This window comes from Struthio camelus, chromosome 1 (genome assembly GCF_040807025.1).
Source record: "Struthio camelus isolate bStrCam1 chromosome 1, bStrCam1.hap1, whole genome shotgun sequence".
NCBI classification, from domain to species: Eukaryota; Metazoa; Chordata; class Aves; order Struthioniformes; family Struthionidae; genus Struthio; species Struthio camelus.
This window is the reverse complement of record NC_090942.1, coordinates 136979530-137005606: the sequence shown is the minus strand read 5'-3', so window position 1 is coordinate 137005606 and position 26077 is coordinate 136979530. Positions and strand designations below refer to the sequence as shown.

The 26077-nt window shown below is 39.5% G+C and overlaps 2 protein-coding genes across 3 annotated transcripts in view; both read right to left on the bottom strand.

The window, feature by feature from the left end:
• Positions 1-206: 206 nt before the first annotated feature.
• EIF1AX (eukaryotic translation initiation factor 1A X-linked) lies at positions 207-11093 on the bottom strand. The gene is made up of 7 exons (XM_068918182.1): positions 10844-11093; positions 9747-9830; positions 7801-7904; positions 5206-5256; positions 4195-4276; positions 3999-4090; positions 207-1567 (listed from the first exon to the last, which is right to left on the bottom strand). Exons 1-7 carry the CDS (start codon positions 10857-10859, stop codon positions 1562-1564), a joined length of 435 nt encoding a protein of 144 aa, XP_068774283.1. The 5' UTR covers positions 10860-11093; the 3' UTR covers positions 207-1561.
• Positions 11094-16118: 5025 nt separating this feature from the next.
• The window catches only part of RPS6KA3 (ribosomal protein S6 kinase A3), a 78098-nt gene continuing 68139 nt past the window's right edge, over positions 16119-26077 (bottom strand). For both annotated transcript variants that reach the window (XM_068918160.1, XM_068918170.1), the window contains exons 18-22: positions 23955-24116; positions 23689-23765; positions 22514-22631; positions 18159-18299; positions 16119-16909 (exon numbers count right to left, since the gene is read on the bottom strand). In XM_068918160.1, the coding sequence (XP_068774261.1) occupies positions 16787-16909; positions 18159-18299; positions 22514-22631; positions 23689-23765; positions 23955-24116 (621 nt within the window). In that variant the 3' untranslated portion in view covers positions 16119-16786. The remainder of the gene's footprint in view (positions 16910-18158; positions 18300-22513; positions 22632-23688; positions 23766-23954; positions 24117-26077) is intronic.

Below are 26077 nucleotides of genomic sequence, written 5' to 3'. Positions count from 1 at the left end.
TAAAACCCATGAAACATGTGACAAAATTACTTAATACTGATGAAAGGTTAATAACCCTACAGTAAGATGCACAATCCATATAAGGATAATAGAAACTGCAGGAAAAGAAAAAGGTAAGAGAGAAGACATTTTCTTAAATGCCCTGGAAGTTTCAGATCTAGCACAGAACTCCTCCTTAAAAATCACATAAAGCAATGACGCCACTCCGTCTTTAAAGCCATTTGGTTTTTATCTATTGGGGTAGTCACTTTACATCATACCAAAAGACTGTATAACGAATACAAGTATCAAGAATCAGATTTTTATGGCACAAAATAAAGTTTTCTATTAACCTGCTTTCAGAGTTGTTAAATACATAATTAAAGATACAGAAACTAAGGCTGCCACAAAATAATATTTGCATGATGATGTTAGTCTTTATTCAACTGGTTAGCTGACTCCTCCGGTCAGAAGCTGGAAAAAAAATCTTTCCGTTAGTTTGTTTCAGTGATCAATTCTGGACGAAAGGATCCTTTTCCTAAATTTGACACAAATTTAATTTCTCATTTATATTGTTATTCAGAGTTCACATAAGCTTTAATGTTGTACCTTACAATGTATGGAATTAAAGATTAAAATAAAACTCTACTTTTAACATAACCTTTTATAGAATGTAAAAATATTCTACATGCTTAACATATCAAGAATGTTAGGCATTCACTTTGGGGAAAAATTATTTTATGTATGTTTCTGCACAAAACCAACTGTTTATGTTTTGCATTAATGTCTCTCTTAAGTTGGGTGCCACCCAGTGTTCATCTTCTGCAACTACAGCTTAGCTACTGTACTTATAATACAGAAGAGCTACGCATACAAGACCGTTTTTAACAACCGAAAATTTGAGATGCTGCTTACTTATCTTCACTTTTCCCCTACCCCTCCTCTGTGGCAAATTTATATCTTTGAAATAATGAGTGTTTAATTATCAAAATCAGTATAAAAATAGCAGCATGCTACTAGACATGAAAAGCAGATTCTTACATCATGAATTTAAATGCAGATTTCTGCCTTCATTTTATATTATCAAAATTTTTTTAAAGTTAACATCAAGGCAAGGGGTATAAGGACAGACACTGCATAGTATGATTTGATACTCATCTCAACTGGGTATTTAATCAAAATCCATGATAATTACAGGGTTAACAATTTTTATTTCAAAATACAGGTTTAACTGGAATTGTAGTGATGAAAGCAGAAGAGGGAAGAATGCAGTCTTTTACAGCCCACGTCACTGTATCTCGCTTACATCCAGAGGTAAAAGCTCTAATTGGTGAAGAGACAAAATATTTGTGGCATTTCATTTAACCTTTGTGATAATCCAGCATTATCCGTTTCTAAAGAAATATAAATACTTTAAAACAAACATTGAAAATAAATCCTTTTGATGTAACAAACTACACTCTTTACTGAGAATTTTCAGTCTTCTTAAAAGAAAGGGACTTCACCCAAAAAATAATCGAAACATCAATGTAGAACAATCCTTGGAGGAAAAAAGTTGGAATGTAAACCTCTTTGTTCCAATTTAGATCTGAAAAGTAAAAAAGAAAAGACTCATGTGTATTCATTTCATATACATTTTTCATCCAGCAACTCTGCCTTTAAACTATTTTCAGTTAAAACAGGAGACTTCAAAAACAGTCATGTTTCTGCCTCAGCTCATCTCCCATTTTTCTCAACAGTTACTCTTCTCCTACATCCTAACCATCAACCTTACCACCCTTCAGCTATGTAAATGAGCAATTATGCCAATATGTTTGCATATCTACATACATATTTATATGTGTACATATAAACAGTACAGACATAAGCCTAAAATTCTCAGACACAGACAGACTACAGACAGAACTGAGTTTAAGGGTAACTTCCCAAAGTACTTGCCCTATTAAAATGAATTCAGGGGCAAATGAACAGTTTTCAAATCATTCTTCCAATATAAATGACTAAGGAAAATTTCTACCAACTCTCTCGCTTTAACTATGGAGACCGCAATCCATCCAAAATATATTGAGATGATCTTCACAGAGCTCACTCATATTTTATTTCTTTGTGTGTGTTCCTTTCTTAAGGCATATGAGTATTAGATAGCACAGCAGACAGAAACTTTAAAAAGTCTTAGCTGCACAATTCAATACATTCTCCCACACAGAGATCCGTTAGTTTGCAAATTTTATTCTTTCAATATTCCTACAGCAACCTAACGCCTTAACATCTTACAATAGCTTCATTATTAAAAGCATGTATTACTTAAGCTTTTTTAACTTCAGTAAGCTAAAACCTCAACCAGTGACAGGTCCAAAGTGCTATTTTTAAATGTCTGGAAAAAAAAAATTCATTAAAAAAAATATTTGTTCAAATGTGTCAGATAGTGAGAACCTCAAAAAGGTTCAAAAATGATGTCAGAACGTTTAAAGTGAATTAGTCATATTACCCATTCAGAGAAAGGAATAAAAAGATGAAGAATTAAAACATAAGAATATACTTAGAATGGTCTATCCAATTAAGTTGACTCACAAGCTCAGTAAGTTACTACTTATCCTCTGAGCCAACTGACCCTGCACACATTCGTTCTTCAGTCCTCACAGCAGATTCTGCTTCTGCATTTTAGTATATAGATTTGAATTATAAGTAATGACTTTACTATTAGAATTTGAATTACAGAGTGTGCAGGGTCAGTTACCACAGCCTAGTGATAAGCAGTACCACAACTGACTCTGACATCTACGTTCAGGATTACAGATAACCTTAGTAGCTGCTAAGACTCAGCTTTTTATGATTTTTATGAAATTCACAACACACAACAAAAACTGAGATTTAAAGACTTCTTTTCTTTTTTTAAAAACAAATCCCTCAGTTATTTCTGCAGTTATTATTAGATGGTGAGCCTGCTAAAACTGCAGAGAAATCAGAAATCCACATGTTTCCATGCAGTCCATCAAAACAGTTATTTTCATTTTCATCATTTGCTACACCTATATAACCTGTGACCTGTTCCAGTAATCGGCGTCCAATGTAGTTTGCATCAACATGGTTTACGGCTCACCCTGCTCGGGATGAACTGGACACATCCACTCTGCATGGCAAAGAGGCAGATTCACAAGTCCTTTTGCCTTCTCCCTCAAAGATCTCTAGCCTACCATGCAGGAGACACAAACCAGTTCCACAGCTCTGGCTCTATCTTGCTATAACATCTGCTCTGCTTTCCATCATTAACTTTTTTTTAAGAAGTTTAAACTTCAGAGAACAGTGCGGAGGGCTACATTCAATTTCTTCAATATGAACACGGCCAGTTACACCCACGTACGTAGTCGGATGTACTGACTGTAATTACAAATTACTTTTGTAATTACAACTCCTCACATATATACGCACACACATATATATGTGCATACAGATACAGAATCACTTGAAGGGTGCTGCTATACAAATCTGGGTCTTTGGGACCGAATTATTTCAATGATTTAAGCATCTGAAGAAACATGGTAAAGAAGTTTTTTTTTTTTTTTAAGGTAGTGAGAAGACGCTTTGCAGCTCACCATATTTGCATTTCAACAACATGACACCAAGCATACATACTTTGCACAGAGGAGAATGGTCAACTAGAATAGCATTGTAGGAGAGAAGAGAAAATGGAGAGGTGGCACGCATCTATCCATACCACTTGCTGAAACAGGCCCTGGCTCAAGCAAACATCTGCCAGGCTTGTCTGAGGAAAAACACGCAACTGTTCTGCTCCAGAGAGGATTCTAGGAGCTGATAAAGTGGAAGAACAGGACCCTGGAGCAGTACAAACTGAGAACGTAAATACATTGTCATAAAAGACTAAGAATAAAACTCTTAACCAGGTGAGCTATTCTAAATATTAATGTTATTTTACTTGCACTAAAACAATGAAAAACAGTTTACTGCTAAAGATGACCACTTCAAGCATATGATATTAAAAATATATTTTTATTACTCACGTCATCAATATCTTCATCATCATCTCCAATATCATCAAACTGGATTTCATCATCATCCCCAGGACCAAATGTGTCTGTTTCATTGATTTTAGCTGAAAAATAGTTTAGAGAAGTTAAGGAGTACACTTACACCAGGTCAAGATGGACTCGATATTCTTGTCCAGGAACTCCCAATTTGAACTGAAAGGATTCTTACCATGTTCTGGAAGCTCCCCATATGCTTTCAGACTTCTAGCTTCATCTGCATTGTACTTTAGAATAACATCAGCCTTGTTATCCTAAATAAGAATTTATTAGAAGTTATTAGTCATCTGTGAAGGCAGACTAGCAAATCCCATATAATTTATATAAAAAAGGAATGTCTTTTTCTTTCTTTCCCCTCCAGCTCCTCTAATTCTGAAGCAAAAAGCTGCTCATTTGTAGAAGGATATCTTCATCTCTTCTGGGTGAGATTTAATATTCTACTATTGCAACTAGCCCGAGAAGTTCAGTTTTATGTCTTTGAGATTAAGCTTTCTTCAGAGAAGATAAATAGTGAGGTGTTTGGTGGTCTCCACAAAAAATCTGTCACAGCTTCCTAGTTTTAAACATTATTGCATATATTAAACTGCTTAAGATTACTATTCCATAATATATGTTTCAGAAGTAGAATCTATCTTCCAACAACTGATGACACTGGATTAACATTCACATAAAAGCATTTATCCAGTGAAAATCTGTTAAGTGTTTTTCATTAACCTTTAAATCAGGTGAAACTATATTATTCTGTTTTTGGAATTTAAGGAGAAACTAATCACCGATTAGAGTGACCTCTTAAGGTTAAAGCCTAAATACCAAGGCTCCAAGATTCTGATTACCACAATAAAAAAAAATGTTTGATGCTTAACTTCATCTTCCTTATATCACCAGGCTCAAGTACCAGGCAGCTACGCCCGGGAAAAAGAAGCCTGGTGCGATGCCAGCAAGTAGCTTCACCCACAAAGTCTCAGGGTACAGTTAAGTTTAGAAGAATAAGTGGAACCAGGATTTGCCATCTATTTATGGCAAGTTTTCTGCAGTACAAGGAATTAAAAATCACTGTTTAGCATAACAAACACAAACGGGAAGAAAGTTAGATGGGAATTCCCTCAGCAAGCTGCTACAATTTAACATTAAGTACAGCCATTTGTTATAAATTCTTCAATGCTAAATTGCATAGAGGTTTTACCTGGTAATCTCGTAAGCCCACCAATATAATATCAGATGTATTTATCCAAACCTGAAAGAGTAAACATTTGTTATAATCCAGGAATTCAACTTTTTGTCTTATAATACAGAATTCAAGCACAGCACATTTAAGTTTTTTGAAAGATATACCTTTCACTACAGCCTCTATTTCCACTTTCTAATCAATTAGCTGGAAATGTTCAATTTCATATTTTAACAGCAAAACCAAGCTCATAAATATTGGTAAATATATTACTTAACTAAGCATGTTACAGAGCTAAGGTACATCAAAGCCCTCCAAGAACTTCAAGCAGACAAGGTGGGCTATTTAGCTATAACTTTGGTGAAAAGAGCAGACACTCTGTCAGGTGACCACTCCACCAGGGCAAACTGAATCCCACAAGGGCAAAAATGAAAGAAAAAAGCTGATGAAGGGGGTGATGGAGAGGTACAGTGAAGAACCCAAGAAATCTGAACAGAGTTGTTTCTAGTGACTATGTTTGACTGATTAGTCAAAACAAAGCCAGAAAACTGCAAACCAAGAAACATTAATTTATATGCCCAAGCCAGTTCTGTCCTGTATTAGCTTGTTTTTTTTGGAGATGGAATTTCAGTCAAGACTTCCCTTCTTCTAGGTGCAAGGTATAGCTAAGGGATGCTTTCTGTAGTGAGAAACGAATTCTGCACCACCTAGCATTTATTTATGTACATTCTCCATGACCTTTAACAGTTTGAGTGAGTGTACTGACTACTGAAAAGTATTGTTTGCAGGCAGCTAGCAGGACTCGCACTGGTACCAAGATACATGCGTTCACTGGTCTGTGAAGACAAACAAGTGGAGCAATCCAGGACTGCTAAGGTGAGCACAATGGACATATCTTTTTACTGAGAACAGAATCTCAGATGCGCTCCTCTGTACCATATACCATGTCCCCAGAGAGCAAAGGAGAGAAAGCTGTACCATCCTGACAGTGGTAAGAGGGGACACTATCCAAAGGTGGCAAAGTTAAGACTGCAAACACTAACATCAAGCTTTCCTGAAGGCAAGAAGTTCTCCAGATCAGTTTTGCATTAAAATATTTTTGGAAACTAATGAGGGGACACTAAAGTAAGAGCATCTGAGGTGCCTGAAGGAAGCTATAAAGAAGCTTTCCCCAAACCCCTTACATAGTTATTCTCGGACAAGTCACCCAGTGGAAAGACAATAATTATTCAGTTCTTCCCGAGCTCAAATAGTTTACTATGTGGCATAAAAAAACCCTGATTCTTGACTGTTTCAGGAAATGGCATACAGAAAAGCATCTCTATGCAACCCTTTTACTCTTCTATTTTCCTATGCTGAAAGTCACTCTTCATGCTAACAGAAGTTCTCCTGCAAAGGTAAGCACTGATCACTTGGTTAAAACAGCTGTTTCCACATAGTCATGGAGCTCCCCAACCACATACGCAACAAAGGAACTTTTCATTTTGGATATGTTAAAAAGAAAAAAAAAAAACATAGCACATCAATTCCCATGTGTAGGAAAATCACTCTGCCATCACTGAGCGCAACAGCACCCACAAATCTTGAGGTCATACAATATTGGGATAGGCCAGTAATGCCAACAGAGTTTTAGCGGGAAAACAGTTCAGGGAAAGAATCTTCTTCCCTGATTATTCCCTTGTATTACTTCTAAAGAACTATACTAGTTCTTAGGCAACCTAATATTCCTGTAGTAATTTAGGGAGAAAAATACCTAGCCAGTATCTCAATTTTGCCAGAGTTGCCACTTAAAAAAGGCTTTTCTTTTCAAGCATCTGACATTTCTTTGGTCCTTTTCACATAATGACAACATTAAATAGTATAATTGATAGTCTAATTAGGTAGATTAGACAGTATAATTGATGTTTCTTTCCTATAAAATATTTAAAGTATCGTTTCACTAAGTTGTTTAGAGTCAACAGACTATGCATCACTTTTTATAATCAAAGCTATTACGGGTATTCTTCGTGGTGTTCAGCAAGCCTTGAGCGATTCAATGAACGTGAGAATACCAAACTTGGGCTGAAATCAATCTGGTTCATATTAGTTTAAAGCACATCAGAAGAAAAATAAGTCCCAAACATACTCAAAAAATATAGAAAGTCTTTGTTACAAAAGACACTGACCTAGTGACCTTAAAACTGGACTACTGACCCCTTCTGCAAAGTCATTTAAATAAGCATATTTTGCATTTAAAGCATGACAGTTCACCCTGCAAAAATTTAAATCCAATATAAATGCAATTTTATGAAGCCCAAGTAGTTAGGATGTTTCTTCAATATGAAAAGAGTTAATATTTCATAAACAACCCCCAAATCTGTCCTGAAATATACAGATCAGAAAAGCAGCCCTTCAGCTATGAGCTACACTTGGAATCTAAAGGTTGCCAACTTTTGTGCTCAGACAATACAAACAGAAGAACAAAGTAATTTAATATTAAAAAAGTTTGAAATACTTTTACTAAAAGACTAAAAAATGTAACTGTATTTTGAAAAAAGCCACATATGTATTAATTTTTACTGTCAATACTCATGCATAATACCACTATTTTCTACTTAAATGCTTTAGAATTACCTTTTTTCTTAGTTTCCCTCTGATATGACATAACCTCTTCACACCATCAAAACATAATGCCTCCAGTCTTCCATTGCCTAACATCTTGATCACCTGGGCATATTCTGAAAGAGATAGTAACATATGACAACACTTCCATACAAAGACAATTTTATGAAACAACTAGTAACTTTTGTCACCGTAGCCAAAATCTGCTGTAACATATTATAAAACATGAACAGCTGAGAGGAACTTTGATCAGTCATAACACAGGCTGCTAAAGTTTTCATATCACTGTTGATGCTAACGTTTTCCAACGTTTTCCATGCTCACCCTTGGTTGTTTCCATGCTTTTGTTTCCTCCAGAATGTTTACTAAAGATAATTTTACAGCTATCAAGTAGAGTACTCAGTCTTACACACTCTGAGAGTTTAAAAGTTTATTACAGCATCACATCTGCTCTCCCCACTGACAAAATCTTGCATATCATTGAGGGAAAAGGAGAAAGTGGCACTTGAACATTCATTCTCAATTACCCACTGATATTCTGACTCCCTTCTGCAGAGGTTCTATAGAGAAAGCTGCTGTTCTTAAAAGAATGATACTCTCAGAAACTGTCTGAAAGCATTCCCGTACTTATCAGGATTCAAACGAGAACACGAAGCTTCTCTCCAAACCTTGTCCCTCGCTGCAAGTCTCACGTTTCCTTCAATCTCCTTCTCTCACCAGGTTCCAGAAATCACAATTAAAGCACTTCGCAGACACTACTAAAGTTTGCAGCATGAGGTATTATGATTTAACTAAACAGAAAGAAGCTTGCAAGAATCATAACACCATCTGACCACCCGTACTCTCCAGGATTAAGAAATTTTCTCAATCGGGCAGAGCTGTATTTTAATATTCTAAAATCTTTCCTTAGCCCAAGCTAGACAGTTCAGCAAATCACCACATCGGAATCTCATTAACTGAGAACAGTATTTAACTAAGCAGATCTTCTTTGGGAGTTGGAAAGGATTTTAAGCTTTACAGGTGCATCAAAAGTCAACTCCTTTTTCCTTCTGTCACAGAATTATCAGCAAGAGATTCAGAAATATGTTCAGTTGTCATATATGCCTTTAAAATGATGAGAAAAGCTTCAGTGATTTAAGTCAGTACTTTTCATGTACTTCTTTTGATTAATCTACCAACTAATTAGTTGGCTGCTAGGCAAGTACTCACATATAGGCACGCTAGTATGAGAGCATTGCACGCAAGACAGGCTGAGCTAAAAAACAGATGAGGTCACTGCCACCAACAGCAAAGGAGAACGAAACAGTCGTCACCACCCTCTCAGTCATATACGCATGGTGCTTACTTTACTTGACAAGATCCAAATAAGGACCTTACCTATTGCTCCCGTTTGAACAGTTGTTAAGACATCCCACTCCCAACCCAGTATGCCAATTCAACTAAATCAACAGAGGACAGTGGAAGAACACTGAGCTTGCTTTTTTGCCGCGTTAGTGATTTCAGAGACTTCACAAGAAGATTCAAGAAATGCCAAGAAATTTGTTAGCTTAAAACAGGAAGCAGGACTGAGCTAGACATCCAAGCAGCTACTGAGAACACTGATTTAGATCACCTAAGCTAGACCCTCACACCGAGTAATCCAAAGAATTTCCACAAAACGTTTACATGTGGATGGCATGACACACAGCATCGCAATCAGGTCAAGAAAAAGCAAGCTTCGCTCTTAAGTGGTGAATCTCTAAAATTTCCCATTTCCTAATATCTTCCTCTTACACTCAATGTATCACTCAGAACTCAAATATAATCCCTATAAGAACGCATCCTTCTATTCTGTAGTAACTGTGTATGTCTCAGACAGTCATGCATGTTTGCTTTGTGGTCCAACATCCAATGTATGTCACTTCCAATACTGGACTGAAAACACTGGTATTAATGGCTTATTGCAGTTGAAAACTCACCTTGCCCGTCCTCCTTGAACACCAGTTCTCTTTTTTCTGATTCATTCTCATTCTTACCTCGTCGTCTATTTTTACCTCCTTTGCCTAAATTAAGAGGGGAAAAAAAGAGCATGTATTACTACCTAGTTAGTTTCTACCTATAAATACAGTCAATGAAATAATCTATTAGACCTAGGGGGATTTCTGTACTTGGTCTCAGTGTGGCAGTTTTGAGAGTTTATTATACAGATCTGGATTCTTGCTTGTTTTCAACATTTTCGGCTCTAAATTTTTAACTGATTGGGTACTGATGCACGAACTACAAGATTAGAGCTTCCACTATTTAAGATTTCTTGGTCGCTCAGGAACGACAGTGGCTTCAAAAGGGATTCGCCCAAGGTCTCCATTTGCAGTTTCTGCAACTGCTGCTACCAAACACCTCATAAATAATGGTGGGGCAACCAGATGCATGCATCCAACTAAGAACAGAAGCACTTGAGCTCTTATTGCAGCACTGAACCCCTGAAACTCAGAAGAAAGCTTACTTTCCCAGTGAAGATGTCCTTTTAAAAGGCACACACGTGGCAAAAAGCCTTAGCTGCTCCTCCTGAAGGAGCAGGAGAGCAGCACATACGTTTGTTCCCTCCCTCCTGTTAAAAAGCAGCTGTTTCCTCTCCCCCCCTCTCTCTTTCTTCCCGTCCCTCGGGCATGGGGCGGCGGGAAGGGGGAGAAGCAGCAGGTCGCAGCGAGCGCACGGAGGGCCCGGTCGACGGCCAGCAGGGCCGCCGCTGACAGCCCGGCCCGGCCGGGCAGGCCCCAGCGGCCTGCGCTGCGCAGCAGGGCCCCGCGCCACCGCCGCCGCCTCGCCGGGAGACGCCGAGCCGGGGGAAGCGTCCCACGGGGGCGGGAGGGCTCCTCCGCCGCCGCTGTGCCCGCCCCGCCCGCCGGCACCAGGCCGCGGCGGCGCCCACGTGAGAGGCGGCGGCGGCGCGCGGGCAGCGCCTCCCCAACGGCCGTCCGGGCCTCCTCGCTGCTGCCGCCGCCGCCGCCGCCTCGGCGCGGGGAAGGGTGGCGGCTGGCCGGGCGGCCGTGGCAGGCGCGGGGCGGCGGCTCCTCACCTTTATTCTTGGGCATGGCGCCGGCCGCTCCGCAGCGGGGAGGCCGCGGGCAGGGAGGGCGGTTGGGGCTTCACGCGGCGGCGGCGGAGGCGGCGGCGAGTCGGGGCGAGCGCGGGCGCTGCGGCTGCGGCGGACTCGTGCGCTGCGGGCGCTGGCGGCGGCGGCGGCGACGAATCCCCCTCCGCCGACAGCGCCCCCCGGCGGGCGGGCGGGCTCGCCGCAGCGCCGCCCCGCCACCCTCGGCGCATGCGCGCTCCGGCCGCGCCGCGCGCATGCGCGCCTCGGGGCTGCCGGCCGCCGCGCCGCGCTCGGCGCGGAGCCCCGCGGCGGAAAAGCATCAGTGGGCACCGCCGGCTCCGAGCGGGCGGCGCCGCGCCATTGGCCAGGCCTCTGCGGAAGGCGGGTCGCGGCGGCCAATGGGAGGCTGCGCGCCGGAGCGCTTGGCGGGAGCCTAGTGCGGGGCGGGGCCCGGGCGTGAGGTAGCGCCCGTGGGCCGCCCCTGCCGCCCGCTGAGGCTGCCGGGAGCGACCTCGGCCGCCGACCGTTGCGGGCAGGGTTGGGGGGAGCCGCGGCTGCTCTAAGGTTTCTTCGAACGCTCCCGGGACAACGGCGACCCCAGGAGTCCTGCTGCCCCCTTCTCGCAGCCCGGCCCGGCTCTTCCCCCCCACCCCCCTCGGCCGGCCCCCGACCCAGCCAGGCCTGCAGCCCCTCGGGAACCGCAGGCCCTGGGGTTCTGCAGGAAATGTAGGAAACGGGTCAAAAACCCCAACCTGGGCCCCACAACTCTTGCCTTGCAGAGCCTGCAGTTACCGGCAAGCCCAAGAGAAAACGCCTATCTCAGTTACGGGGGAAAAATAAAAGTTGTCACAAGCGAGGGTGTGAACGTCTCCCACATTCGAAGTACAGCGGAAGCGCTGTGAGGGTCCGGTGTTAGGTCTCCTCCTCCTCTGAGCTGCCCGAGGCTTGCAGGCTGTCGGTTCAGTTAATTCAGGACGTCTGAGTGTAAAATGTCCATCCATACACGACTTGGATCTGGAGTTGCACGTTTCAGGCGGGAGATGATGGCTCCCCGTTGACTTTCGATAGCTCCTGGCCTGGCTGGTTCTGGCACTTGACAGAGTTTGGCTTTCGTGGTCATTTACGTTCTCCTTGTGGAGAGGTTAACGAGACCTTTCGCAAATCCTGGGTATATCCTCCATCATAATTACTATTGCAGTCATTTTATGTAAAATATGACAACTCTTAAATAAGGTTACTAAGACTGCAGTCCTGTGAGCTCCTCTATTATGAGGTTATGAGCCTGGAGTCATTTTTTGTTTATGGGGGACATATGTGCATATATTCTCATTTTCTAAGTGTTTAAAAGTTCAGTAAGACTTGATAGCTACCCATGAAATTTGCCATTTTCAACAACTATAACAATGCAGACTGTGAATTTTTTTGGCATATTAAGTACTATTTAGCAGCGTTAAATGCAAGTGGTACTTCACAGCAGACTGGAGTCTATGTGGTATTAAAACACAGCATTCTTGCAGTTATTAGATCTTGCTGTTTCAACTGCATTGGGTTTATAGCATCTATTGAGTACAAGCGTTTTTCTTTCAGCTCCCCACTGACCTAAGTAATAAAGACCAACCTCATCAAATATGCAGTAATGTAGTAACGTATTTTAACCGACAAACACCTGCTTATTAAAAATTGTTTCTGGTTGGAAATGCACACTTGGTGGTATGCTGCAAATATAATTCAGTATTAGTTATGAACAAACACAACTACTTTTATAACTGTGCAGAACAAGTGATTATCCAACAAAACACACTTTTGATATGTTTGAAAGTTTATTCATTGTAGAAATTTCTTTTGAAGACTACAAAACCTGCCATTAGACAGGGGTACAAGCAATGATACCTTTCCAGAACTGTTCATAGTTACATCTGGAACAGTTCTATTTACACATTAATAACATGATTGGAACATTCCCTAGATCAGACTTTGAATAAAACAATCATTTAAAGTATTCAGTACAATTTTTTACTAGCATTTCAATTCTATGACAGCAGTGCCAAGCATCTAACAGATGCCGTTGTAACGGTCTAGAATAAGGTACAATACCCACTGATTTTCTGGAACAGTACCTTAGACTCACTTACATGCCATGCTGAGAAAACTAGTATAAAGTATGATTGTACAGAATTGTAGAAAAATATTTTATCTGTGATTTTGTCATTTTTTAAAAATGTTTTTAAGTAGACTTCCCCCCCAACTAGGTTGCAAAATAATTACATCCCTCATAAGTACAACTTCCCTTTGATTAGGTCAAGAGTATCAAGATAAAGCTAATCATTTACATCATTTTCATATGTGAAAATTCATCTATTAACCATTGCTGCTTACCAAGGACCAGCATACCTTGAATCCTTTCTTTCCAATAATAGAAAAGCAGAGCTTTAGTTGGTACACTACATTTATAAAAGCAAAATACACAGAGAAAACACCCAAACTCATATATCTCTTTTCTTATGCCCTTGGCTCTCTAAAAAAAAAAAAAAAAAGTTTTAAATACTTCTCTTGAAAAATTCCTTCCAAGTTTCGTTCAGTATTACAGTGATATGAATAAAGAACTTTGCCCTTACTACATACAGATGTCATTTCATGAGTATTGTAACTACTCTCTCCCACTATTCTCTCATGCTGTTAAACACGGTAATGGTAATTTTACACTGAAAAATAAATCATGGTTTATATAGAAAATTCACCTGTATTGGCAGTTCTTTTTTGCCCTCCATGACTTTGAATCCTAGAGTTACCTGCTATGCGTTTGCAGACCAAGATGCAGTCCAACAACAAAAATTTACACAGTGGGTCATATATTCTCAAACAATCTAACACAAAGGTGCTGGGATTTGTCAAAGACGCATTATGTGGATTTCTTTATAGCTTCTTAACAACAACTGCAGCTACAAGTTGTGTGTATAGATCCAAGAGGGGAGGTAAGGTACATAAACCTACCAAGTCTAGCCTGTAAAACATACTACCTGCATAGATCCCTTTATGCCTTGGTTTAGAAAATAACTTAAAAAGACTGTGGATCTAGACTTTAGCATATTCAAGTTAACTGCCATGTTTTGACTAACAGTTAAAGTGTTCATCCTATGCTGCTACATATATGACATAGTAGCAACACCCTTAAAGTCTAGTCTAAACTAACAGCTTGAGAACGTAGGTACGTTAAAATGCAGGAATTAACTTTGCTTGGCTATTTGACTAACAATCGGTAAGCTAGAAGGCTGCAAAATATGACTAAAATAAAACAACTGAAAGTACTTTTCATTATTTTAACACACATTGCCAATAGAGAAATGGCATAATGCTGCCTCCTTTTGGTCTGTTCTGTGCCAAGTACCTATATATATATCTATGCTCTTACAATGTGGGAGAAATTCCTTCCTGATCCGAAATGCCATTATGAGTGTACTTGGAAGTACTGCCATCCCTTTATTTCAACAGTACCAGTCTTAAATCTTATCTGTTGACTTGATATGACAATCTTCAGATAAATACATTTAAGAGCAACTCCGAAAGGTATGGTTTCCTGATTTGGATGAATCAGACTTGCAGTCACTTACAGAGCTGACGATATTTTTTTTTTCCAAAAGACAAGAAGCTTTTATACTAAATCCCACTGGAACCGCAGTCTTCATCAAAGAGAAAAAAAACCCCAACAACAACATGGCCTTTTTCTGCCTCTAATTAAAGATGTTTCTTGAAGAAAGGATAGATGCATCTGTAGAGCTAGAAGGACCTTCTTTAACGTTAGAACACCAAGTAAGGGGAAAAAAACACTAATCGCTCCGAACAGTTGTGTGTTCAAATTTCTGAGATAATTTAAGAATCTCTGTTCATAAAAGTGATTCTTTTACAATAAAAAGTAAGATATAAAGACTGTATACGTAAAAGCAAGACTATCATTAGAGTCCTGATGAAGTACTGGAACTTGATTTGAGGAGTCTAAGCAGCTAGCTTGGCCAAATTAAGGAGATTAGCATCAGAGCACATTATGAAGGATTAAATATTTATCAGATTTTCAAGAATGGCAATAACATTGGTTCTCTTGCAAGCTTAACAAAGGAAGCTTCCCCAAGGAACTCGGAAAATCTTGCATATAGAGCGAGTCAGTGGTGTTAAAAATGATTCCCCTTTCAACAAATCTCTGACGATTTCAGGGAAACCAGCAAATTAATCACTTCAACAGAAATTTAATACCACTAATCAAGAAAATACCTTCTAGAAAATGCTAGCTTGCACCTATCTTTTGCTTTATTAGATGTTATTGTTCACAAAGAGCTGTTCAGCCAGATCCATATATATTAAAGCTGGAATTCCTATAATGGCCATTTTCTTATCTGGAGTGAGTTGATGTAGCGTACTATTTTGGTAGAATGGGATCCGCCCTAAATTCAAACACACTCCAGTACACCTTCTCATTTGAGCAATTGATCTTTCAAGGCTAGACATATGCCTTTAACTACTTAAGACACCAAGAGGCCAAGATTATTAAAGGCCAGGATTATTAAAAGCTTGTACCAGTATTTAAGCTATGAGTCTTTCACTCTCATTACAAGCTTGCTTCCATCTAGGGAAAAGCTGACTCTGAACAGCTTCGTTTTAACACGACCTTGACAATACTACTTTCAGTTATAATGGTAGTTCCCCATCCTAGATGGACCTGGATGATTCTTCTCTCATTTTCCTTTGGCTATTAATTACAAGTATCAGACAATAACTGACTGAACATTAGCTTAATCAGTTTTGCAACCACAGTGAATGTAGTTTAAGGCTACTTTTTTCAAGCTTCTGCTTATTAGTGGACATCATGTTTTGCTTTATCTTTAACACCGCCTTCCTTATATAATGCCAACATTCACTGAACAAATCCTTTGCAGCTTATAATAAAAGTCAGAACAGAGATAAAATATTAACAATGGATTATAAGAATAAACAACACAGAAATGTCCTCTATCAGAAAGTATTCAGCAATGATTCCTGAGTCCAGAGATTAGATGGGGGAGAATAAAAGGGAAGAGAGGGGGGACAAAAGACAGTGAGATATGGAGCAAGTTATTTTTCCTCTGGGTTACATTATCTGTTGTGTATATAGTACGGTGAGAGACCCACTGTTTAAATTTTGAATACTATAAACAGTATTCTGATTTTCATAACATGACATGCAAATTCAAAAACATGGAAATGTAGAAAAGACACAGGCAAGGAGAAATACATATTCATAGTATTACATTCAATAGCTGTTTAACAGTCAGGCTTCTTTTAGAGCTGTCCAACAACACTGATTAATCCAGGTGAACTGTTTAATCAGACTTAGTTGTCAAAATGATTAATAAAATCTAAGTAAAACAAGGCATGTATACATTAAAGAAAACAGCACAGAAATGTACTGCTCATGAACTGTTTACAAAAACATACAAAATGTTGGATGGCACAAAGTATATAGTGCTAATATAAACAGATCATTTAAGCTAAGTGCTTAACATAAACTGTCCATTTCTACCTGTAACAAAGAATATCTCAGGGGACAAAAAATATTCCTTATAAAAATAATGCTATGTGGTGCAGAGTGCTTTATTCAGTGTATTTTTGACAGAGGTGGTGTTCAGAATTCTTCTGGTTTATTCAATCACGAACATGATAGTTTTCATTGTGTTTCCACTCATCACTCCATCTGAAGCTCCAGTAAGATCAGTAACTTGCCATCAACAGTTTAAAGCGAGAATAGATGAAAGCAGTAGCAGCAGCAGGAGCAGCAGCATTATAGGTACCAGCTGGGACAGAGTGTGCTTGCAGGTATCTGTCAGATATGTGCTACCTGTCGCCATGATTTGTGCTATCATCTTATACCATGGTACCAAATATCTGGTTGAGGTCACTTCACAGGGCTGTTGAGGTAATTTTTTTTATACCTCTTCTCTGAGCAAGAGTAGAACGACCGACTGGCTCCAGAACCGGTGACTGATTACGATTCAAAGCAGAGTACGTTGCTGCCATTGCACCCTGATGTAAGAATGCCAGAGGAGAAAACAAGAATAATACACTGTAATGGACATACATACTAGAGCTCACACAACATTAAATGACAAGAGATACAAACAAGTTTTAACTTCCAATCTGTTTTCATCTACAGAACGGAAAATACCACTGCGTTACACAAAAAACTGCAGTGTTATATGTGAACGTTTTAAAGTATAATCAACAGTTTTCAGATCATCTCAAGCAATTTTACCATGATTAAAAAAACAAAAACAAAAGGTATAAGATATCTTGCAAAATTAAGTTATTTCTCCATGCTTCGTAAAATAATTGGGGAATGAAATCCCATCAGTGGACTGTCCCTTTTTAGAACTTATATAACCATTTCAGTTTTCAACAAAATATTCAAGAGTTGTCCACCTTATTCAACTACATAAACATTTCTTAAGCTTAAAAAAAAACTTAGCAAATTGTAAGCGATAGAATCAGAACTTGCTCCTCTTCCTTCTTGTGCTTTTGGATGTGAGAAATTTGTAATAGCTGACCTGGATCTTAATTACACTCTTGAGATGCCTTTTTATGTTGTTTGGCAAGAATTTTTTGGATACAGGACTGAAGGCAGGGTGAATAACAAAGGAAAAGAATCCAACTATTTTTGATTTCTACGCTTGCTCAAAGTGAAAAAGTATGTTGGGGTCAACACCAGACTGTGTTTCAGACCACAGAGTGCAGTACTACATTCAATAGCTATTTAACAGTCAGGCTTCTTTTAGAGCTGTCCAACAATGCTGATTAATCCAGGTGAACTGTTTAATCAGACTTTAATCAGACTTCAATCAGTACAATACCATATTAATTAATATTGCCTCTTCTACTTCTTTTTAGCTTATACTGTGATCATGAAGTATTCTATTTTCATTTAGTCACGGACACCTAAATAACCTGTCATTAAAACTGTAAAAATAGCTAAGCTACAGTTCCTCCTCCCCTACAGTCACCTGACAACACTTTCACTGTCAGAAGAATGATTTATTTTATCCTGGTTTCTTAGGAAATCAAGCCTCCTAGTCTAAGTATGTAGATTTATTCCCCACAAGTGGTTCATATGAAATCCTATTATATATTACAAGTTCACTTCATGGCTTAACGCAACTCCCAGTCATAACTTTTAAATAGTACTTAGAGGAAACACATGGTACAGAAACTGCTTTTCTGTACATTTGTGTACAGTAACTTTGGCTAAACAGCGAGCTGAAGAAATAAATCTACTTACCTTCACCAGATGGGGAGCATCCTGCCTGTTCAGCTGGTATTGAGGCAACTGGTCACAGTGAACTATCCAGGGGTGGCTAAGTACTTGGGCTGCAGTCAATCTTTGATGTGGGTCAACATGAAGCATTTTTGAAACAAGGTCCTGTCAATAATACATAAAGAGTCAGCTCACATAATAAAAAAACCCTTAAGCTTTACTCTTAAGATCAGCTTTAAAACTGATTAAAACTGAAGCTTTCAGTAGTATAATATATATAATATATATGTGTGTGCATAGATATATAAAATGTAATATATGCTACATATATAATGTAGTATATAATACAAATTAATAAGCGTGTGTATGCATGTGTATATATATATGTATAAAATGTCAGTTTGAAACAGCTGAAAAGCTGCCCAGCAATGTCAATACTAGTTTATTAATTATGTGACCTATTGGAAATTAGGTCATGTAACAGGAAAAGTACCCAATTAAGGGATGCAAAATACACAAGCAAGCATAACAATAAGCGTACTGGGCTAGAGCAGAGATCCTGCTATATCGGGGGCAGGGGGATGGCAATGGCAAATAGCAGATATTTAGGAAAGAAGTATTGAAAAAAGAACAACTGAGAAAATAAAGACGATCCTTTCCCTAGCTTGTCTCCCGAGTTTCTAGTAATCTTTCAAGAACCGCACAAGTTGGAGGCTGAATTTTAGTACCACTGTTAACCATGAATAAACCCTCATTTTGCTGTTGATACTTTTGTTCTTCCTCCTCCTCAAATACCTTTTGCACTTATTTCACAATTAAAATAGCTTTTCATGCAATACACTATTTATTTTCTTTGGTTTATATCTTCTGCAGAAGATATTAACCGAACGATCCTTGATTCCCCTAATATAGCCATCACATGAGAAAAAAGGAGTTACTATTTTGTTTTTGCCTTCTCTGTGTTATTAGTTGAATGATCTCTCTCGTCTGTCAGTCACCTCTTTTCAGCTGAAACATCCTATTCTGTTTAGTCTTCCTATGGAGGGGACTATAAATTCCTGATCATGATTTCATCTCTTTTTGATACAGCCTTTTCTATCTTTTTTTCAAGTACAGCGGCAAGAACTGTAATCAACACAAGATGTCAGAAACGTAAATTTACGCAGCAGCATAGTATTTTATAGGTGGTTTTAGATGTCAACCTATCAGAAAGGGCAAAACATAAATAGCATTTCTACATCAGATGGCCACCGTGGATTGCAATTACATTTCAGTTACATTAGCAACATCAGTTACATTTTCATAGAAAACGTTCTCTGTTTTGTAATTCAGATCAAGAATCTACACAAAGATATTATTAAAAAGGAATCTAACAAGATTTTTTCATAGCTGATGAGGTTTTAAATAATTCCAAACTCCCAAATACAACTGAACAGAATGATTTTGAAGGAAGAAATTGCTGATGCTACAGGGTTAGTGTAAACATGTCAGTATTACAGGCTGATCTGTCATTCAAATGAATGACATGAATTGTGGAAATATGCCTGGGTTAACAGCACAGTAGAAAGCACATCACAAATTTATCATCAAGAAAGCAAAACGTAAATAAGCTCTCTGAAAACATTAGCACCTTACTGTAGCTACACAGAAGGGGCATAAAGGGTATCACTACATACTTAAGTTTAGGGTTAATTTGCTATATAAAATGTACTTTAAAAAAGTTGGCTAAATTTTTGCTTTGTGGAAGGGAAGTAATAGGAAAATATAATCACTTCAGTGATTTTTATTTTTTTAAGCAGATATGACACCCTTAAAGATTAAGAGTTCTTAAAGCACTTAAAAGAATAAACTGCTCAAATCCTAATGAAAGTCCATGGGACAAACTGTCTTGGGCAGTCCTGAAGAACCGACCCCAATAAAGGTCTGAATATATTTTTCACTTTTTGTAGCCTGAATCAATGAGGCATGTGATAATTAGCATAATATTATCATTATCCTGATTCAGATTTTCCATAGGATTTCAAATGTCATGATTCCACATGAAATTTTATCACAGCATTTCTCAATATGGATGAGAGAGTCTGCGTGTGTGTGTGTGTGTGGCAAACTCCTGGCAAAACTCCAGCAGAAGAAGGAAGTCTACAGAATGTGGAAAAGGGGACTGGCCACTTGGGAGGAATACAGGGACGTTGTCAGAGTGTGCAGGGATGCGACGAGGAAGGCTAAGGCCCCTTTGGAGTTAAATCTGGCAAGGGATGTCAAGGACAACAAGAAGGGGTTCTTCCAAGACATCAATAGCAAAAGGAAGACTAGGGAAAACGTGGGCCCACTGCTGAATGGGGCGGGTGCCCTGGTGACGAAGGATACAGACAAGGCAGAGTTATTGAATGCTGCCTTTGCTTCAGTCTTCACTGCTAAGGCCAGCCCTGGGGAATTCCAGACCTTGGAGACAAGAGAGGAAGTCTGGAGAAAGGAAGACTCTCCCTTGGTGGAGGAGGATCGGGTTAGAGATCTTTTGTCCAAACTTGACATCCATAAATCCATGGGCCCTGATGGGATGCACCCACGAGTGCTGAGGGAGCTGGCGGATGTTATCGCTAGGCCACTCTCCATCATCTTGGCAAGGTCCTGGAGATCAGGCGAGGTGCCTGAGGGCTGGAAGAAAGCCAGTGTCACGCCAGTCTTCCAAAAGGGCAAGGAGGAGGAGCCAGGAAACTCCAGGCCTGTCAGCCTCACCTCCACCCCTGGCAAGGTGATGGAACAGCTCCTCCTGGAGGTCCTCACTAAGCATCTGGAGGACAAGAAGGTGATCAGGAGGAGTCAGCATGGATTCACCAAAGGGAAATCATGCTTGACCAATCTGATGGCCTTCTATGACGGGATGACTGGCTGGGTAGATGAGGGCAGAGCAGTGGAGATGTTGTCTCCCTGGACTTCAGCAAGGCTTTTGACACTGTCTCCCATCACATCCTCCTAGGTAAGCTCAGGAAGTGTGGGCTAGACGAGTGGCCAGTGAGGTGGATTGAGAACTGGCTGGATGGCCGAGCTCAGAGGGTTGTGGTGAATGGCGCAGAGTCAAGTTGGAGGCCTGTAGCTAGCGGTGTCCCCCAGGGGTCAGTCCTGGGTTCAGCATTGTTTAACTTATTCATCAGTGACCTGGAGGAAGGGACAGAGTGCACCCTCAGCAAGTTTGCTGATGCTACTAAACTGGGGGGAGTGACTGATACACCAGAGGGCTGTGCTGCCATTCAGAGGGACCTGGACAGGCTGGAGAGCTGGGCGGAGAGGAACCTCCTGAAGTTCAACAAAAGCAAGTGCAGGGTCCTGCACCTGGGGAGGAATAACCCCCTGCACCAGTACAGGTGAGGGGTTGACCTGCTGGAAAGTAAGCTCTGCAGAGAAGGACCTGGGAGTGCTGGTGGACAGCAAGTTAAGCAGGAGGCAGCAGTGTGCCCTTGTGGCCAAGAAGGCCAATGGTCTCCTGGGGTGCATTAGGCAGCGTGTTGCCAGCAGGTGGAGGGAGGTGATCCTGCCCCTCTCCTCAGCCCCGGGGAGGCCTCACCTGGAGTACTGTGTCCAGTTCTGGGCTCCCCAGTACAAGAGACATATGGCACTACTGGAGAGAGTCCAGCGGAGGGCTACCAAGATGATGAGAGGGCTGGGGCACCTCTCCTATGAAGAAAGACTGCAAGAGCTGGGCCTGTTCAGCCTGGAGAAGAGAAGATTGAGAGGGGATCTCATCAACGTGTACAAGTATCTGAAGGGGGAGTGTCAAGAGGATGAAGCCAGCCTCTTCTCCGTGGTGCCCAGCAACAGGACAAGAGGCAATGGGCACAACCTGAAACACAGGAGGTTCCGCCTGAACCTGAGGAAAAACTTCTTCACTGTGAGGGTGACAGAGCACTGGAAGAGGTTGCCCAGAGAGGCAGTGGAGTCTCCTTCGCTGGAGATATTCAAAACCCGTCTGGATGTGATCCCGAGCAATATGTTCTAGAGGTCCCTGCTTGAGCAGGGAGGTAGGACTAGATGATCTCCAGAGGTCCCTTCCAACCTAAACGATTCTGTGATTCTGTGTGTGTGCATGTGAATACTGAAAAAATGTCTACAGAAATACAAATATACTCGTTAACAATGATGGTATAAAGGAATATATGTTTTTCTTCATACTGACTTCCTAGTGACTGACTGTTGAAACATGAAGGGATCAAAATTAGGAAACGATCTTTTATGCATAAAAAAGATCAGCTCAGTATTTTAAAATAACAGTAGCAATGAGTAAAACTTACCAAATCATGTAAGATATGCTATATGCAACATAAGCAACATGTTACATTGAAATCCATTTCTCATCCCCCAAAGAATAAAATAAATATACTTGCCTTAGCTGTATCTGAAACTGTATTCCAATAACCACCGCTGAGAGAGAATTTTCCACTACCTATTCGGGCCAAAATCTCCTCTGGGGTATCATCAGGACCATTTGCAAAAGGAGTGTAGCTAATTAACCAAACAATTTCAATGTTAACTTCCATAACCTGATCACAATATTCAGCAAGTTCAACATAATTACAGGTTAACACGGTTATTTACATGGTGCTAGCTGTAGTCAAATTAGGAATAATTTCTTTTAACAGCTAAGAGGTGAACATCCATGACAGATAATGACTAAAAATTTGTTCTTACTCTATTCCCCATGTACTGGCTCTAAAAAAACATATTTTTTTCCTGTATCCAGTCTAAGTACTGGTGGGTTCTGAATTATAAAAAGGAATCCTTAAGCATTTCTGTCTTAGTGAAATAATAAAACAAGCTGTTATAAGATTAAATATGAACACTTCAGTTGATGTGAAAAAGAATACGTGCTGATTTGATACTAGCGGAAGTAAGGTGCAGCAATTTTACTTGCTTCACTATAAGCATTCTTGCTGCTAATGAAACAACCCCAAACAAAAATGAGAATTTATATATATATGTATATATATATATATATATATATATAAAAACAAATGTGTTTGCTGACTTTGATTAAATCTATTTGCCAGGAGCAATTGTAACTATTTTTGAACTTGTGAAACTATTGTTGAACTTGTTATCATCACCTTTTTTAAAAGTCATTCTGTTGCATATAATAAATGTGTTTCTATTGTATGAATTATATCCTAACTGCATCATTCCAAACTTATCCAATGGCTGACTTGCATACAATCGTGCTTCGAAACATGCTACACATATATTTCCCTCAACATATATGCTGCTTAATCAGCTACTTTTCACATGAAACAATTAATTCTTACTCCTAAATCATCATGAAGCAGAAACTAGACACCTAAAACGAGACACGAAACACAAACTTCTTTGCATCAGTCTCTGCAAACTTGGATTCTACTAAAGCCAAAGCACATTCAACTCAGACTCCCACTGAAGCCAGGCAAATTGAGATTAATTAGTGCCTTGATGCAAACATTTTCAACAGTGGACCTACAATTATTATTCTTTTTGTTTACACAGGTTTGCTATTCTAAAGCAAACAAAAATACGTGAAAAATATTCTTACCCAGTAAGCATTGTATAAAGTAGAACACCAAGGCTCCATATGTCACATGCAGCATCATAACCTTGCCTCTTTAAAACCTGAAGGAGACAAATACTTTTCTGCAAAAAGTGCTTAGGGATGCTTTGATTATGCCATAAAAATGGTGATATCTCAAATACTTATTGTTTCTGAAGTGATTGCACTTGTTATACAAAAATGAAAGAAACACCTAACTAATTTAAAAAAACTCAAAATAAATCAAGGCATGTAAGTTAGGCAGGAGTTACCTCTGGTGCAACAAAATTTGCTGTATAACACGGAGTCATCAGAAGACCATTTTCTGCTCGCAGTTGTTTTGCAAAGCCAAAATCACAAATTCGGATTGATTCTGGATTACCAGATTCATCAACATAAAGAATATTGCTAGGTTTCAGGTCTCTGTGAACAACCTGAAAAACAAAATAAACCACTAAATATGACAAGCTAAATACAGGAAAGGGCTTTAAGTATCTACTAAGTATCTATTTAAGATATCTATTATTTAAGTATCTATTAAGTATCTATTCTGCTCCTTAGCGTCAGACTCCTACCAGGAATCAATTTCCAGATTTCCAGTTTCTAATCTCAACTGCCGTACTCTAATACTCAGTGCTACCCAGAGTACCACAATTCTAATGTGGAAGCTGTAATTATAAAAAAAAAGCATTTATTTGTACAAAACTTTTTTCAAGATGTCTTGTTCCTAGGGGTATGTATATATATAAATTTGCTATTTTTAACACTCATAACTACAAGGCTCTCTAGATCAGAATCTTTGGCTAACAATGTCTTCTGGAGTTACGGATGTCCCTAGGTGCTGATATGCCACCGTGCCACGTAACCACGCTCCACTTACTGCTGGAGTAGCTTTCCCTTCCACTCATTTAGATAATCTAAACTGATCTCAATGCAAAGATTTAAAGCCTGGCTAAGGAGGAACTTTAATACAGCTCTGCCAAAGAATAATAAAATATCAAGGACATATTCTTCTAATGGAATAGCATTTCATAAAAGCTGGTACTACTTCCCAAGTGGCTGTTTTGTGGGGGTTTCAGTTGTAAAATGCCTGAGAAAAAACACAGATGTTGCTAGAGTTCCGGCACAACGAACTTGATCTTGTTTGAAGATATGTAATAATGAACCTTAATAAAACCTGGAATGTGTAAAGACACTCTTTGAAATCAGATGACCTATTAGACTTTCCAAACAAGACAAATTATCTGAAAATTCTCAGGAGGAGCCTTTGTTTTCTGTAAAGAAAAGGCTATGTATCTCTGTACACAGTATAATGGATTTAAACTGCCTCTCTCAGAGATTTAAACAGTCCTACTATGAAGACCTCTATCTTCCTGATTGTCCTATATAATTTGATTACCACTAAATGCAGATTTTCATTAAATTACATTTAAATTTAACTAGAAGATTCATTTACTCTTGGAAAAGACTGTGGTGAAGTGTTTCAAGAATGTCATCACATTAGAACAAGAAGATACTCCAAATCTCCCCACAGTAAGTTATGAACAAAATCAGAAGACGTATGTACTCTTCCAGAATACTTTGTGTTCTGGAAAACAAGTAGCGTGATGAGACCTAGAAATAAAAGGCTGCAGCTGGGCCTGCAGTTTGTAAATCCACTTAACAGAGTAAGTCTACTTAGTAGAGGCTTTTTCCACTACGCCAGTACTTAGCAAGTACATGATTTAACAAAATGGATACTTAAAAGTCTTGGAAATGAGCACCTTGTAAGCTGAAAGGTACCAAACTAGCTTAACAGAACTAGAGTTGGAACAGTAGATGTTAAGGTGAACATCCTGGCTTGAGGTGTCAGATAACACACGGAAGAACTGGCTCCTGGTAGCCCTCGTTCTTTGATGTTTAGATAGATCAGAATCCTTTTTTTCTAAGTAATAACAAACATGAGGCAGAAGAAAAAAAACACTTTCATTGTAGTTGTTTTTTTGAGACAGCTCCTCAAAGGGGAAGAAAGGGAGAGGTGGGCAACAGAAACAGCACAGAACTGGATGGAGGATTTGGCAGACTATTTCTGGAACCAGTCTGTTCAAGTTGCACATTTTTTGGAAGAAGCGGAAGCAATTCTCAAGTCAAAGGAAGAGCGAGTAAGCATAACAGTCTAGGTCAAGTCCATACCCTAACTGCTAAGCAATCCAGCACAAAGTTTATGTGAAAAAGTAAATAAAACACCTTCCTGTATTAAGCTGTTTTCCCTATGATGATTTTAAAAAATATGTCAGCTTGTTTAGATTATATTGACAGTTTGCACAGGAATAACATTTTATTTTGCAGCAAAAGAACAGAGCAAAAAAAAAAAACCACAGGATGTTTCAGTTCTTTATTTTTAGTATCATATTTT

What these genes read in the sequence shown, in the direction of transcription:
- EIF1AX (XM_068918182.1), bottom strand. An exon ending in GTTCAAGGAGGACGGGCAAG is followed by an intron (nt 7,905 to 9,746) that starts GTGAGTTTTCAA and finishes TATCTCTTTCAG; the next exon opens with AATATGCCCAGGTGATCAAG. An exon ending in GAGGGAAACTAAGAAAAAAG is followed by an intron (nt 5,257 to 7,800) that starts GTAATTCTAAAG and finishes TTACTCTTTCAG; the next exon opens with GTTTGGATAAATACATCTGA.